Source organism: Callospermophilus lateralis, chromosome 11 (genome assembly GCF_048772815.1).
Source record: "Callospermophilus lateralis isolate mCalLat2 chromosome 11, mCalLat2.hap1, whole genome shotgun sequence".
Taxonomy (NCBI): Eukaryota; Metazoa; Chordata; class Mammalia; order Rodentia; family Sciuridae; genus Callospermophilus; species Callospermophilus lateralis.
Window position 1 is genome coordinate 44,962,255 of NC_135315.1, and position 17,027 is coordinate 44,979,281.

General features: G+C 47.5%; 1 protein-coding gene and 1 long non-coding RNA gene across 2 annotated transcripts; both read right to left on the reverse strand.

Moving 5' to 3' along the window:
• Window positions 1–3,966: 3,966 nt before the first annotated feature.
• Tlcd2 (TLC domain containing 2) lies at window positions 3,967–5,476 on the reverse strand. The gene is given in 7 exon segments (XM_076871381.1): window positions 3,967–4,101; window positions 4,103–4,181; window positions 4,183–4,355; window positions 4,863–4,894; window positions 4,897–4,964; window positions 5,294–5,349; window positions 5,351–5,476. Coding segments are annotated over 7 exon segments (669 nt in total).
• Window positions 5,477–7,551: 2,075 nt separating this feature from the next.
• LOC143409487 (uncharacterized) lies at window positions 7,552–11,617 on the reverse strand. Its single transcript, XR_013092663.1, has 3 exons — window positions 11,535–11,617; window positions 9,353–9,517; window positions 7,552–8,160 (listed from the first exon to the last, which is right to left on the reverse strand). It is a non-coding gene; the product is annotated as an uncharacterized LOC143409487 (long non-coding RNA).
• Window positions 11,618–17,027: the final 5,410 nt, after the last annotated feature.

The window sequence follows — 17,027 nt, forward strand, 5'->3', positions numbered from 1 at the left end:
TAAATAAAATAAAGGTCTATCAACAACCAAAACAAATATAAATCTTATTATTTATTTATTTATTTATTTATTTAGTGGTACTCGTGTTGAACCCAGGGCTTCACACATACTAGGCAAATGATCTAACCCTGCTTGTTTAGCAGTACTTAAAAAAAAAAAAAAAAAAAAAAAAAGATCTTGAATTTTGTTTTTGTTCATGTATCTTCTCTGTGGATGATAGAAAGTGTTATTTCTTTCTTCCATTGCTTAGTAAAATAGTAACCTTAATCTGCTCTACATTTATCATACATACTTTTAAAATTTTTTTTTTTTTTTTTTTTTGGTACTGGGGATTGAACTCAGGGGCACTATGCCCCTGAGCCACATCCCCAGTTCTTTTTATTTATTTTTTATTTTATTTTTTTAAATATTTTTTTAAGAGAGAGAGAGAGAGAGGGAGAGAATTTTGACATTTATTTTTTAGTTTTCGGCAGACACAACATCTTTGTTTGTATGTGGTGCTGAGGATGGAACCCGGGCCGCACGCATGCCAGGCGAGCATGCTACCGCTTGAGCCACATCCCCAGCCCTTATTTTATTTTTAAATACCTACCCCTTTTTATTTTGAGCTAGGATCTTGTTAACTTGCCAGAGTTGGCCTCAAATTTCTGATCCTTCTTTTTTTTTTTTTAATTTTTGATGAACTTATAAATATGTGGTGCTGAGAATCGAACCCAGTGCCTCACATGTGCTAGGCAAGCGCTCTACCACTGAGCTATAGTCCCAGCCCCAAATTTCTGATCCTTTTACCTCAGTCTCCCAGATTGCTGGAATTACAGACATGTGAGATCGGACTCTGTGCTCTCTCTCTTCATTTCTGTGTTCTTCCTTTCATTCCTTCCAATATTTATTTGTTCTGTTCTTCCCCCTTTCTCCTCTCTGAGAATCTCCTGGTCATCCCCTTTGCTTATTCTTCTGTCTCAGTGTACATCTCTGATTCTGTCTTGTCCTCTTCCTGCCACTCTCTGCCTATCAGTCACTGTCAGCCTGTGGTTTGCACTATAGTTGTTTGTCCTTTGTCTTTCTGCCTGCCTCCAGTTCAACATATTTCCTGCTCCTCTCCTCTGTCAGTGAGTCTTTCCACTGGCTGCCTTCTCTGCCTTCTGCCCTTCTGCCTCCCAGCTCCCCTGACTAATCCCCTCTCTATTTCCATGTCTCTCCTCCCAATGCTAATCTCTGGATCTGCCACTATCACTTCCATCTCTCCAGAGTCTATTTGTTCTCCTTATCACTCACTCTCACTATTTGTCTAGACTGGCTGTGCCTTTTATACTTAGAGTTCCTTTCTATGAACCTTTATATTATTCAAATTTCTTGTGTCTTCTTTGTTTGTGGCCAGTTGTGATTTGGGTTCTTCTCAACCTCTGTAAAAACATCTTTTTCTATATTTCTGCTAAGGAGTCTCTCTTGCTCACTCTCAATCTTTCTTTGCTTCTGCCTTCCCTGTGCCATTAATCGCCTTTCCTCCTTCTATCCATCCCTATCTCTGTCATCCTCTTTATCTTTCCTTTAGCTTCTTAACGAACTTTTTTTTTTTTTGGCTGGGGTGGCCCTTCCCACTGACAAAATTTGATCACATGTGTTTGCTGGGGATTGAACTCAGGAGCACTTGACCACTGGGCCACATCCCCAGCCCTATTTTGTATTTTATTTAGAGACTGTGTTTCACTGAGTTGCCTAGTGCATTGCTTTTTTCTGAGGCTGGCTTTGAACTCCTGATCCTCCTGTCTCAGCCTCCAGAGCTGCTGGGATTATAGGTGTGTACCACCATACCCTGCTTGTTTAGCAGTACTTTTAAAAAAAAATCTTGGGGCTGGGGTTGTGGCTCAGTAGTAGAACACTCGCCTCTCATGTGCAAGGCCCTGAGTTTGATCCTCAGCACCATATTATAAATAAAAAATAAAGGTATTATGTCCAACTACAACTAAAAAAAAAAAATAAACTAAAAAAAAAAATCTTGTCTTTTGCTTTTGTTCATGTATCTTCTCTGTGGATGATAGAAAGTATTATTTCTTTCTTCCATTGCTTAGTAAAATAGTAACCCAGGGCTGAGATTGTAGCTCAGTAGTAGAGTGCTTGCCTTGCACTCATGAGGTCCTGGGTTCAATCCTCAGCACCATAAATAAAAATAAAAAGACATTGTATCCACCTACTACTAAAAAAATTTTTAAAAAATAAAATAAAATAATAACCTTAATCTGCTCTACATTTATCATGCCTTCTTTTTTTTTTTTTTTTTGTACTTGGGATTTAACCCAAGGGCATTATACTCCTGAGCCACATCCCTAGTTCTTTTTATTTATTTATTTATTTTAATATTTATTTTTTAGTTGTAGTTGGACAGAATACCTTTATTTTATTTATTTATTTTTATATGGTGCTGAGGATCAAACCCAGGGCCTCACACGTGCTAGGCAAGTGCTGTATGGATGAGCCACAACCTCAGCCCCCAGTGTTTTTTGTCTTATATTTTGAGACAGAGTCTGCTAAGTTGCTTAGGGCCTCGCTAAATTGTTGAGGCTGATCTCAAGCTTGCAATCCTCCTGCCTCAGCCTCCTGAGTCGCTGGGATTATGAGCCTGTTCCACTGCTCTTGGCTCAATGTGGATGTTTTGACTGAGAAAGGAGGTGTCTTGTGTCATAGAAAACATACAGCAGGAGTATCAGGGAAGGAAGGAAGGAGAGCTCTCAAATGAGATCCAGAAGAGGTTCAGCTATTCTTTTATCCCTTTGCAGCCAAGTGGGAACCTCCTATCACCTATTCTGCCCCTGCCCTCATTCTTTCATGAGACCCTGGCCCTGGGAAAGTCCTACAGTAGTCACTAAGGTGGTTAACTGAGTTTCATCTATGGCTCTGGGCTTTGGTGCTATCTTAAGACAGATCTAGCCCATCCTCATTTCTCTAAAAATGTACATTTTCTTTGAAAGATCAGAAGATATAAAATAATTAAAAAGGCCGAACACAGTAGGACTAGGTTAAGCACAAACTCAATACCTGTAGTATGGCTTTGAGAACCAAAAGCATCAGCAGTAATTGCAGTGGCTTGAGTTATTCCGTCACTTGGCAACTGTAATACCCATCTCTACTGACAATAGCATCTCTTGTGCCCCCTTCTCACTGACAAAATTTGATCACATGAGGTCTCTCTTTCCTCTGGTCCTACTCCCTTCATACCAGATCTTTCTGATTCTAGTGGGACCTCACTTTCCCTCATCTGTGCCTATGCTAGAGTAAAGAGTTTCTGTTTCTATTGGCAATTTCTTCCAGTTTCAAGCCTTTTGCCACCTTGTATTGATAGCTCTGGTTGTTCTCTTCAGTTCTTTTTCTGGAAAGGGTGGTCATCTGATGATGGAATTCAGTGAACAGGAGCCCACATTCCCAGCCAGTCACCAACATCAGTATTTCTTCCTGGATCTTAAAAGGGGGGGGAAGTAGGTAGCCAGGTGCAGTGATACATGCCTGTAGTCCCAGTGACTTGGGAGGCTGAGGCAGGAGAATCACAAGTTCAAAGTCACCCTCAGCAACTTAGCAAGGCCCTAAACATTTTAGTGAAATAAGAATTAAAAAGGGCTGGGATGGGCTGGGATATAGCTCAGTTGGTAGAGTGCTTGCCTTGTATGCACAAGGCCCTGGGTTCAATCCCCAGCACCAAAAAAGGGGGGGGGGCTGGCAATGTGACTCAGTGGTTAAGCACCCAGTACAAAACAAAAAAGGGGGTACTAGGGGGAGGTTAGTTAGCTGGAAGCGGACCTGAGGTACTATAGTCCAGTCCTTATCCCTATGGAGAGCTGTTCAGTAAAGATCACCATCTCCTTATCCTGGCCCCATCTCCTGTCTAGGGCTGGTACAGGAGGAGCCTGCCATTTTCTGTAGCCTTTTAGGCTGATAATGGAATTGTCCCTGGTGACAGGCTCAACATCACATGTTCTAGTCCACCTGGTTTTCTTCAACCCAAGGAAGGGTGGGGCCAAGGCCACAGTGATGACCGATCTGGATTCCAACACACAGTGTAATGCCTGCAGCACCCACAGTGACCAGTCCAGTTCCACCAAGGATGACCAGAACAAGCAAGAGGCACCTGACATTGCTGCCAGAGCAACCACAGACTCATCTACCACAGGAGTATCAGATGGAAGAGGGCCACTGGTCACACTGAAGGCGAGGAATAGGGTTTGGTGAGAAAGCAGCTGCAGCAGCTGCAGCAGCTGCAGCTTCTGTAGTTGCAAGCAGGCAGAGTTCAGCTCCAAGAGCAGAGACACCACTAAGAAGCCCACATAGTGACCAGACAGAACAATGGTGCTGAGGCAGCATATTATCTTGGAGTGGAAGTCTAGGTCAGAGGACCTTCCATGACCTGCACCCATCATGTCCCAATCTCCCAGTCCCTATACAAGGAACTCCAGAGCATTCAGTGAAAGTTCCCCCAAACCTGACCTTTATGCTTTCCCTTGTCATGGGGACTGAACTACCTTGGCTCAGGGGCTGTCTAATCTTGGGGCTTCAGCATCTGTACAGTACCCCCAGCTTCCATTCCTGGGCTTTTGTGCCCCATCCCTACACCCTATATCAGAAATCTTCATATTCATAGTTTCTGTGATCAGCTGGACACCTTGGAGGGATCCAAGCTTCTTGGGCAGTGTCCAAATTCCAAACTGTGGCCAGCGGTCAATCCCTCCTCCAATTCATCCTAGGATTGGAATGATCAACCCCAGCTAGGGTCAAAGAATTTGTGTGAAGAATTTGAGGAAAGAAAGCTAAAGAGAGGTTCAGAACCCAGGTTGGGCAGGTCTCCCTTCTTGTCTGGCCTCTCAGAGTCCTCCCACCAAATGGTGACAAAGAAGGTCCTAGGCCTGACCAAGGTCTGGTTCCACAGCATGTAAGCTCCATTGGCCAGGAAGTAACCTATGGAGGTGGGAGAAGGGGACCTGAAATTCCCACTCGAAATTTGCCCTCACTGGCCCAGTCTTCCTTGCAGATCCACTGACATTGACCCCAGCAGCAGGACTCAGGGTCAGTGGCCGTGAATCCAGTTGGCAGTCGTCTGAGAGAAATGGGGGAGCCAAGGCCAGACTATCTGAGACCCCGACCCATTCTCAGATTGGGTACTGCCCTCCCACCCATTCATGTCCCCACTCCAGTCTCAGACTTTGAAGCAGTCTCCAATCAGTTCTGAAGGTACTCGCAGGGTCTTCTAGCCTCAGCTTTCCCTGCTCATCCGCATTCCAGTGCCTCTCGAATCCCTGGGGCCCCGCACCGGAGCAGCACCCCGGTCCCGGTCCCGGTGAGCAGGCTGTGCATCAGCGAGACTACAGATGTACCGCCACTTCCAGCGGTTCTGTGCAGTAGATCCCAGCATGGGCAGCAACTGCAGCCCCCGGTGCAGCCCCCGGAAGGCGGCGAAGGAGGCTCCAGTCACAAGAAATCCCGAAGGCGCCATGGCTCACTGGGTCAACTAGATTCGGATGGGTTCCTGTGGCCCCTGTGCCCTCCCGCAGGACGCCACCAAGACACCCGGCAGGATGGGCGGTCTGGCTTCCTGACACGGCGGGGATGCGGGGCTCCCTTGCCGGCCCCGCCCTCCGCATCTGCTATAACTTTCCTCGGCTTGTCCACGCCCCGATTCCTCCGCCTGGCGCTGATTGGAGCAGCCGTGGGGCCACCGCCCTAGGAGCCACGGCAACCGAACGCGTCCTGCATCAGCCTGGGGAGAGCGATTTGGGGTCTTCTGGGTACTAAGCAGGGCGACCGAGTTCAGAGAGACTCCCAGGATGTAAATAGCGGGTTTTTTTTTTTTTTTTTTCCCAACTCCTCGAGTCCTGAATCCCTCCAAGTTTCAGAAATGGGTCCCTAATTTTACCTCACACTCTCGAGGGCCCCGCCCCACTAACTCTCACCTTCTCTTCCCTGTTGCCTCATCTTTCACCTACTGTTACCCCTCCCCACGCACCCCTCACAGACATGAAGGTGAGGCAAGTGCAACCCAGCACTAGGGCCCAACGCGGACCCCAGGACGGACTCATCTTTCCCTCCCGGTGTTAGTTGTGGGAATGCTACTCCTCAATTCCTTGGAGCCACCCTTCTGCTTCCCAAGGTTTCCAGAACTTTGACACATCCCAGCACTTGTTAATTACAGGAGTCCTGCCCCCTTACATAGCTTCCGAAAAGGAATAACAACAGCTCCCATTTTGGAGAAGTAACCCACTGGGGACCCTAGCCTCTTTTTATTTTTCCCCCATTTTTTTTTTTTTTAGGAAGGCGGGGTGGAAAAGGGAAGTCTCACCATGGCAGTCATGAGAACTACTTCCTTTCTCAGGGCTTGGTATCTTTTGGATAGGCAGGAGAATCTCTTCCAATCAGAGGACAAGAGAAGGTAACAGGTTCATGTCAGGTTGGGGCAGAATCAAAATAAAAAGTGATGTTTTCAGCAGCAGGATTGTTAGGATTCTAGAACCCCATGTGTGTTACTGGGAATTGAACCCAGAGCCTCACAAGCAACAGGCAAGGGGCTGTAAGACTGAGCTACATGCCCAGTCCAGAAGTCTTAAGAAGAAAACCCTTCCTAATCCCTCAGATCTTGGAGAGCGACAGTTTTTTGTTTTACTATTTTTTCCTTCCTACTCCTCTCCACACCTTTTTAGCTGGCTAAGAGCCAGCAAGTCAGAAAGCTGCTTTCTGTATGCTGAGGGCTAGTCCTGAAAAGTTAAGTTCACAGGGTTGCAGGAGACCCTGGGTTTGATCCCCAGTTACTCCCCCCCAAAAAAGAATGAAGTTCATAAACCAATAGATGCCCCATCCAAATATTTTCACCAAGTGACTGGGAACATCTCCTCCTTCTTCTACACCATCTTATCCAAAGGTTTAAAAAAAAATCAGTGATTTTTTTACATTTTTTTTTATTATATGGAAACAACATACAATGTAGAAAATTTGGAAATTACAGAAAAACCAAAGATGAAAATTACATTTATTCCACCATTCAAGTTAACCATTATTAACATCTGAGTATGTCTTCAGTCCATTTTCTATATACACAAGCATACACCTATTACAACAAAATTGTGTGTGGGTGGGTGTGTGTGGTATTGGGCATCAAATCCAGAGCCTTGTGCACACTAGGCAAATGTTCTACCACTGAGCTACATCCCCACCCCTACAACCATATTTTAACAACAAAATTGGTTTTAAAATGAAACTGTCACATACACTATTTTTATAACCTCTTTAATATTCAAAGAGCATTTTTCTTTCCAGTCAAAATGTTCTTGTACATGACTTTTAATGGCTGCACAGTACTCCACCATCTGGACAGATATACAATAATTTACTTAAGAAATCCCCTATTGCAAATTTTCATTACAGCAGAAAAGGAATGAATTCCCAAACAGTTGCTTTCCATTTTTCTTTAGGCCTGGAATGAACGAACATTTTATAACTAAATCTTTAATTATTTTCTTAAGAGAGTCCCAAGTGTCAAATTACTGGTTTAAAAGACACGAAACTTTTTAGGGTGTTTAATACATATTATCAAACTTCCATCCAGAAAGGCTGTACCAATTTATACTCCCACATGCAATGTATAAGAGTTCTTTGGCCAATATTGCATCTTATTTATTATGCTAAGAGAAAAATGCTTTCAGTGATTTTTTCCCCTCCTTAATTATTATTATAAAACCATTTTTTCATGATCTTATACATTTGAATTCCTTTTATGAATTTCCTGTGTATGTCCTTTCACAGCTGCCTCATGCTCCTTGAGGCTGCTTATATAAAAATCACAGGCTGGGAAAGAGCTGGAAGAAGGCAGGTGAAGCCATGGGACACTTCACCATGGTTTCACATCTCCAAGCAAGAGAAGCAGAAGGACTAAAGAACAATGGTGAGTGAAGTAGGAGATGGCTGGAAGCTTGTCCTTGGTGGAGGTTGGCTGTTCTCCCTCCTCCTGGGGAACTCCAGTCCTTGATGGGCCTCACTGCTGGCTGCCCAGATCCAGCCCTGTGCTCTCCAGGTCTGGTCATTCACTGGTCTTCTGCCTGCCTCTGTGTTTTCAGGCTGCCTTTCCTCACCTCTGCCCTGTGATGGCTGAATATGGCAGAGCTATATGCTCAGAGCTGGATGGACACACTGTGGCCAGTGAAGTAAGGAGGGGAAGAAAGGGTGGAAGCAATGTCCAGGGACAGAGCAATCTTTGTTGCAGCCTCTGAGTAGACTCAATCTACCCACCCTCCTCTACCACAGTCCTACACACATCCTGCCCCTCAGTTAAGGCTACAGAGGAGCTGGGTTCAATGATCTTCTCTCCCCTATGACTTTCAGTTTCTCATAAATGGAGAATAGGATGGAGCCCCCCCGCACATCTCTCACCAAACAGATCAAACAGCTTCCTGTAACCCCAGAACTTGGGTAGTTCTGTCAGGGAGACTGGTCCAAGGCTGAATCACACCAGAGCCCCAGCCCAAGCCCACAAGTGAGAATGAACGAGGAGCTAGAGATGGTGGGTTTACACTGACATCCAAAAGAGAGTCACATCCCACAACCCATCTTCCCCAGTTGTACAAGCCTGAGCTTAGTGTCAGTCACTACCCTGGAAAGCAAAGTGAGAGAAGCAGCAGTAGAACCCCATTGGCTGTTGGGTGGCAGGGGAAGCCTTAGGTCACGCTTGCATGGTGGGAAGTCAATATAAAGACTGAGCTCTTACTAAGTCGCTCTACCTCCCCACCCCCCAACACCTGGGATTGTAATCAGGGATGGGGGAGGGAGAATTTATGTGAAAAGCTGTTTTGTTCCCACCCACAGGGGAAGGAGAGCCCAGGTTGAGTCAGCACAGGTGGGTTTCAAATGCCCTCCTACATACTCATCTGTGGGATTCCCCATCTCCAGGTGGAGAAAAAGGTGTCCCAAAGAGGTAAGTATCCCTAAATCTAGAATCTAGGCCAGTCTAAGAAAACACAGGGAAAAGAGCAGAGGGATGACTTACAGAGGTCAGAGTTTTACTATCACCTTTCCCTAAAGAGTAAACTCACTTTTGGAAAGGCCAGTAGGGAAGATTGGGAGATAAGGAAATTAGGGGAAGGAGGAAATCTGGGTCCAGGTGTACAGAGTTTCCTTCTCTCCATTTCTTCCCATTGCCACACAAAGACCAACTAACCTTGGAGAGTTTGAGCCACCTATTCCCCAATTCAGCCAGCATCTCTATCTAAAGCTGCTCATTTGCTGGGACAAAGTGGGTGAAGGTTCTCTGAGTAGGGTTTTTCTTTCCTCCCCAAAGCTATTATCACCCCTGCAGTTAAGATATTCCCAGCCCCAGTTCTGTCACCTTCCAGATGATAGAGAAAGCAGATCCTTCTCCTCTTCCTCCTTGAAGCCAGGGGCAGAGGGCAACAGTTCTTCAACTGGCAGCTTTAGCTGGGTCAGGACATAAAGCTTGCCACTGAAGAACTACTGCGGCTCAGCCAGGTGAGGATGTGGGAGGCACAAGCTCCTATAAGGAAAGGGAAGAAAAATGGAAAAGCTCTAAGCAGGGCTGTGTCACAGGGACACCATCCTACTGGCCATCAAAACCCAGCTCCAGCAGACCTTCAGCCTTCTAATGAGGGGGTTCATGGCTGGGACCTGGGACTGAAGGAGCTCTAAACTTCAGTGACAGACAGCTACAAAGAGACTTCCTTTGCTCCTCATTACAGACCAGAGCTACAGAAACTCTTAGCAATCCACTGGGCACTTCAGCCTCTCCAGCATTCAGAGAGGGCAGGGCCTAGGACCCAGGACACACCCCACCAGTCACTCAGATACCAGGTGAGAAGTTGTACCTCAGGTCCAGAAATGTGAGTTCAGTGATCAACCCAACTGACTTGTTCCTAGAGAATTCAGCTGGAAGAGAGTTTGGGGGGCCTAGACTGGGGAAGAGTGAGGAAGGGAAGAGATCTAGTGTTTGGAAGAAGGTCAGCAGAGGCTCCCAGACTGTAAGGGAGAGGACAGTGGACCTCAGCCTGGAGGGGAGGGCGGTATGGGCAGGGTGGCTGGGCAGCTTCCTCAGGACTCTCAGATGCCAGGCATTCCGCTTGCACATTCCGGGTACATCTGGTATGAATTCCAGGCTGTCTGCCGGCCCCTCCATGTCTGAACTTTGTTCCAAGTTCCAAGCCCCGCCCCCACAGTTCCAACGCATGAATCAGCAGGAAAAGCCGGGCCCTGCAGCATGGCCCAGGGAGGGGGCTGGGGGCGTGGCAGGTTGAGGACTGTGAGCTGGGGAGGGCGGGTCTGCAGTGACACTCTGTCCAAGGGCATGGCCCTTGACAGACTGAGAGGCCAAGGCGATTTTGCTTTGGGATTTCTATACTAAGAGAGTGGAAAGATTAGGGTGGGGGTGGGGGTTTTCAAATTCCAAAAACCTCTTGAGAGGCATGAACTTTATGGTATCTTTCTTCTCTTAGGTGACCATCCAACTCTGTCCAACTCCTCTGTATGAGATGGCTCTGTTCTGCCCACAGAATTCAGGGCTGCTGAGAGTCTGTGCCAAGCAGGTGCCCTTGGCTTCAGGGAGGGGTGGGCCCAGGGCACTGACCCTCTGACCAGCTGCTCCATCAACCCTCTGGCACTCAGACAGCTTCTAGCCCAGTCTGACAGCCAGGATGACAGGCCAAATGAGTTGGAGGCTGGAACTAAGGCCAGAGGGAGGTGGGGGCGATAGCCTACTCAGAGGCCATGGGGAGGGGCCAAGAGTTGGCCGGGAGGTGGGGAGAGAGGGAGCCCAGTGATGACTAACCCAGGCGCCCCACCCAGCCAGCCGGCTTCCCAGGCGGTCAGGGCCAGGCCTGGGCTAGGGGCCTCACACCCGGACAGCCTGGGGGGAGGTGCAAAGGTGACCTTCTCTCCGCCCAAGACAGGCAGTTGGGGCTGGGGGGGTTAGAGTTTCCAGGCCCTCCTCCTGCCCGTCTCCCTCCCACCCTCCGCCCAACCGCGTGAAACCCTAACCTTTGGGTTGCATAAGGCCCCCGCACCGTCGCCGCCCCCTACTCTTCTCCCCTCCCCCCTTACATAACATCCCCCGGAGGGAATGAGAGGAGGGGCCGGCCCGCCCAGCGACCCCTTCCCTGCCAGGGAACTGAACTGGCCCTGACCCAGTGAGCGCCGGTAGAAGCAAAGCACCTCCCCGCTACTCGCTTGTTCAGATACTCCCCATGCTAGACAGTCGACTCCGGATCCTCAGATCAGAGGGCTCCTGGGTTAGTCGACCCCGGCCCTCTAGCCCCTCATCTTGCCCGCAGCTACTCCCCCAGACCTTCCGCCACGGCTCTTGTCTCGGACTCTTTCTTTAAACCTCAGGACACACTATTCCACCCAGTTCAGGTCCATCTCCCCTCGAGCGCCGCTGCCCCCGCCACCCCCTCTTCCCTCCCCCGGAAGGGCAGGGTGTGGCCGCGAGGACCCCACTTTACCCCATTACCCCGTTACCACTACTCCCCCCCAATGTAACCGGGTCCCCAGATCACACCCACCTGGTGCTGGGTGTGGGGGTTGCTGAGGGTTAGGGAGCAAATCACTGCGTCCGCTCCCCACGGCCGGCGGCGCTGTCTCTTCCCAGCGCCCAGCACACACCGGCTCCAGTCTCCGATCAGCTGGCAGCGTCGTGACGCACAAGTTGCGATTGCACCGCCCAGGGCCAATCACCGCCCACTGCTGGGCAACGTGACCACACCCACTCGGGGGCGCCCTCACTTCTTCCCTGGTCCCACCCCCTCCAGGCGTCTCGGTTCTGATTGGCAAGAAGGCCACCCCTTTGCCTAGCAGTGTTGCGTTCAGCCACGCCTACAAGCTCACAAACTGACCAATAGATGAAAAGGCGTGGCCTAGCCCTCCACCCAAACGACTGGCTTAAAAGAGTGCTACGTCAAACCAGAGTCTGAAGAGAAGAAGGAAGTAAAGGCGTGTGTGTTTGCAGGGCATACTGGGTAGTGTAGTTTTCGGCCTGACACTCTCGTTCCCAGAATGCAGCGGGGTCTGTGAGTTGGCATTTTTAAACAGACCTCTGAATCCATCCCGGGGAAATCCTTAAAGGGCTACAGCCCCATCTTTCTGGAGCCGTGAGTGCTCCTTTTAGACAAACCCAAATCTGATTCGCTGGCCTCCGCCGGAAGCTATAACTCTCTAAAGAAAGGTGAAATAGGCGAAGCAGCAGGAGTGGGCAAAAATGAAGCTGGAAATCAGCCCCTGAGGCAGCAGACTATTCCGTTGGGAGACTTCTTGAGGGCTTTTGGGGGAGAGAGGGTAGCCCACCTTGTCCAGCCCCAGCTTTCACTGGAGCGAGCTAGTCGACTCCTCCTGGGGGAACTCTTTCTAACCAGCTCAGCTTTATCTGGTAGATGTCTTGTTCCTGTCACAGAAGAGTTCTAGGGCCTCTCACGGGACAGCTTCCTAATAAAAGAGAGCACAGTCCTCAGTTTAGAGGAAAGGCTTCAGAAATTAGGGGATGGGCGGTGCCAAAGTGCAAGTGACCAGAAATCCCACTCTTTGATTAACCTCCATCCTGTCCCGCCCTCCAAAGCTCTCCATAGACTCCGGCCTCTTAGGGAAGCGATTTCAAAGGTGGAGACCAATGAAGAGGCTGCTCCTTCCCCAGAGACCAATCAGAGTCTACAGGGCGGGGGATGGGCACAAACTGAAATGAACCCAATGACTTGGCAAAAGCTGCTGAATTGCTTATTTAAAGGGACAAGCTTGCGACCCACTCCGTCTCATCACTTGCTCACCCCATCACCCTCACCAAAAGGGAACGTGTCCGTAAGGATCCATCACTTAAAAGATCCAAATTGAGGGTACCGGTAACAGATAAAGTTGGAGCATAAGATAGCTTCTTCTGTTTTAAATACAGACTTCATCAGGTGATTGCCATGGTTCCTTGGACCTCCAGAATTCTGTGTTCAGAACATTATGCCTTTAAGGAGACATCCTGCCTTCCGCCCCAGTAACAGCTGATTGTTGGAAAGTGTGACCTCAGGGGACAAATCAGCTGTTACCACATCCTCCTCCTTGCATGCCCTCCTCCATCCTCTTGTCCAGCACTACTCCTCCAGAGGAGGGGAAAATAGGAAGTGGAACCCAAAATATGGGGGCCAATTGTATGAAACTTGCTCTTTCCCATCACTGCAAGATTGTCACTCCAACACAGCTCCTTAGAGGTTGTGAGTTTGGAACTAGGGTATTTCCTGTCAGTACAGTCAGCTCAGACCCACCCTCTCCAATCTACTGAGGAGGCCACTATTGGGGAAGTCCAGAATGGTGAACAGCTGGGTGTGTGGGCCCTGGGTGTGTGAGAGGGTACTGGGGACAGTACAGTGAAGCTGCAATCTAAGCTTCACTGCGCAAAGCAAACCTTAGGGTCAGAACCCAGTTTCCCATGCCAGCTGCCCTCTACTCCCTGCTCAGGTTGCTCTATTCCTCAGCAGTCAGGGGCCTGCTGAGGGGATCTTCCTGGCTTTTCCACATACTCACTTCTAATTATTCTCGGGTGCCAGCTGGCCCCTGGGCTGGCTGGTTCATCATTTTCTTTAAGTGGTACCCTGCCCCCATCCGCCCTCCCAGAATGTGGAGCTGTCCTGGGAAGGCAGTTTGAACTTGGTGGTCTGAGAAACCAGGGCTTTGGCTGGGAAGTCCTGCAGAAAGACCTAGGTAAATATTTCACCTGAGGATGCTGGCATATGCCTGTAATCCCAGCAGTTTGAAGGCTGAAGCAGGAGGATTGCAAGTTCAGAGCCATTTTCAGAAACTTAGCATGGCCCTAAGCAACTTGGCAAGACCCTGTCTCAAAATAAAAATTAAAAAGGGAATGCAGTTCAGTGATTAAGCACCCTTGGGTTCAACCTTGGAACAAAACAAACAAACAAACAAAAATGTGTATGTATTTTGCCCCAACCCTAAGTTGGGAGTCAGGGTCACTCCAGGACAAGCTTAATGTGAAGTCCCAGGACTGACTTGGCAAGGTTGGGAGAAATTGAGCAGGGCCCTGGCCAAGCTTGGAAGAAAGAGAAGTCTCATTAGCTGCCCCATTCTCCATTATCCTTAGCATAGAAATCCCATCCCCTTCCTCCACAAGGTCCTTGGGGTACCCTTTTCCATTTTGTTTTGCTCCCTAACCTTTCACCCAAAGCAGGCTTTGAGTTTAGAATTTCTCAACCTAAACATTCTTGACATTTTGAGCCAGATAATTTATTGTTGGGGGAGGGGCTGCCCTGTGCATTATAGGATGATTAGTATCATCCCTGACCTCTACCTCAGATGCCAGTAGCAACCCCCCCAGTTATGACAATCAAAAGTGTCTCCAGATTTTACCAGATGTCCTGGGGACCAAAATATAACTGTTGAGAACTACTGAGTTAGGAAAACTTGGGTTCAAATTCTAGCTGTAAGCTTGTAGAAGATGCTTTCCTCAACTACAAAATGGGGTGAATAATAAATTCATGTTTGTTTGTAGGGATTTAAATATATTGTTTGAAAACAGGACAGTACCTGGCCCACTGGCCCACAGCTGGTACATTAAATGTTAACTTCCTTTACTTTTCTCCCTGCCAGATCAGTGAGAGCTGACCTCACTCAGCATGGGCGGACTTCCAGGACAGCTGCAGCTTTCCTCCCTAGCTATCCAAGATATGACCTCCTGGAAACCCAATATTGAGGTTGGCAAAGGGGATTGACTAATTTGGTCCCAGATTCTCTAAAGCCCAAAGGTGCTTGAGTTGAGATTCAGGGAGAGACCTTGTGGGGTGAGGGAGAGGTAAATTTGGGAGTAAAACTATTATCATTATTATTACTAATTATTATTATTTTGTAGTGCTGGGAATAAAACCACTGAACTATATCCCTTATTAATATTATTAGTGCTGGGAATCAAACTCAGGGTCTTGTACATATATCCTAGGCATGCACTATAGCGCCCCCCCGCCCTAGAGCATTATTTTTCAAGATATGCCTTGAAGATTGCTGCTACCTGGGTGCTTGTTAAAATTCAGATTCCCAGGTCTCACCCTTTCCAGTCTACTGAATTAAAAGTAAGCCCTATCAATAAAAAAAATGAATTAAAATAAAAAAGTACACCCTATTAAAAACCACTTCTTGTTGGATACAGTGGCACATGCCTGTAATCACAATGGCTTGGAGGCTGAGGCAGGAGGATCGTGATTTCAAAGCCAGCCTCAGCAATTTAGCGAGGCCCCCTAAGCAACTTAGTGAGACTCTGTCTCTAAATAAAATACAAAAAAGGGCTGGGGATGTGGCTTAGTGCTTAAGCACCCCTGGGTTCAATCCCTGGTACCAAAAAACAAAACACAAAAAAACACTTATCTTGGGCCTGGAGATATAGCACTGTGGTATAGCACTTATTCTAACTGTCATGCAAGAAGTCCTAGGTTCAATCTCCAGAGCTTCAAAAAGAAGAAAAACAATTCCCTTCTCTAGGGCTCAGGTCAAGGAAGCTCAGAAATCTCAGGAGAACCAAGGCCAGGCATTGCAAGGACATTTCAGTTCTAGGCAGGGAAAGAACTTCAAGAAGTAAAGTTAGGTACACTCAAGGTCACTATTATAGTTCAAGCCAACACCACTAGAGGGCAGGGCAAACACAGACTTTCAGAAAGAAAGAATAGTGCCCTGCTTGGTCTAAGTAAATGGAAACTAGAGCAAAGACCCGATGGACCAAGTTTTATTGGTAATAAGAAGGGGGCACTACCTCCTGACCATCAAAATGGGTCCTTTTCTGGGTTCCGTCTCCAGAACCAAGCAATAATAATAAGAAACCCATGTCACCTCCCCCCAAATACTATGGGCACTGGGGGTGTACTACAGGTAGAGTGCTTGCCTAGCATGTGCAAAGTTCTGGATTCAATTCCCAGCACCACTGAAAAAAGGGGTGGGGGAAGGAAATTAATGAACAAATAAAAAAAAATGAGGGGCTGGGGATGTGGCTCAAGCGGTAGTGCTCTCGCCTGGCATGCGTGCAGCCGGGGTTCGATCCTCAGCACCACATACAAAGATGTTGTGTCTGCCGAAAACTAAAAAAAAAATAAATATTAAAAAATTCTCTCTCTCTCTCTCTCTCTCTCTCTCTCTTAATATTTATTTTCTAGTTTTCGGCGGACACAACATCTTTGTTTGTATGTGGTGCTGAGGATCGAACCAGGGCTGTACTCATGCCAGGCGAGCGAGCTACCGCTTGAGCCCCCTCTCACTCTCTCTTTAAAAATAATAAGTAAATAAGTAAATAAAAAATTAAAAAGTGAATCTTCTAGTTTCAGGTTTTCATATCAAATCTCATTTCCCAGGTGAAAAAAACAATAGTGTAGCTGGTTGCAGTGTTGCTGGTCTGTAATTCCAGCAACTTGGGGAGGGTGAGGAAGGAGGATCATAGGTTTGAAGCCAGCTTCAGCAATTTCATGAAACCCTGCCTCAAAATAAAAAATAAAAAGGGGCTGGGGTTGTGGCTTAGTGGTAGAGTGCTCGCCTAGCACGTGCGAGGCCCTTGGTTTGATCCTTAGCACCACATAAAAATAAGTAAATAAAATTAAAAAATCAAAAGGGCTGGGGATGTAGCTGTGGTAAGGTGCTGCCTGGGTTGGGGAAAAAAAAAAGACCCTGTCTCAAAGGTGACCCCCCTTAGTAGAGAGAGAGAGAAAGAGAAAGAGAGGGAGGCACCCTGATTCAAATTAAAAAAGAAAAAGAAAAAAGCAGTTGGGGATATAGCTCAGTGGTAAGGGGCTTTGCCTAGCATATGGGAGGCATTGGATTCAATCCTCAGCACCACATAAAAATATAGGGATTGTGTACCTCTACAACTAAAAAACAAATAAACAAACAAACAAACAAACAAAAACCCACAAAGGGCTGGAAATATGGCTCAGTGGTTGAATGCTCCTAGGTTCAAACTCTAGTTCAAAAACAGAAAAAGAAAAAAAAGAGACAGATGCAGATGTAATATTCCTGTCTTTCACCAGGCCTCCTTTTTT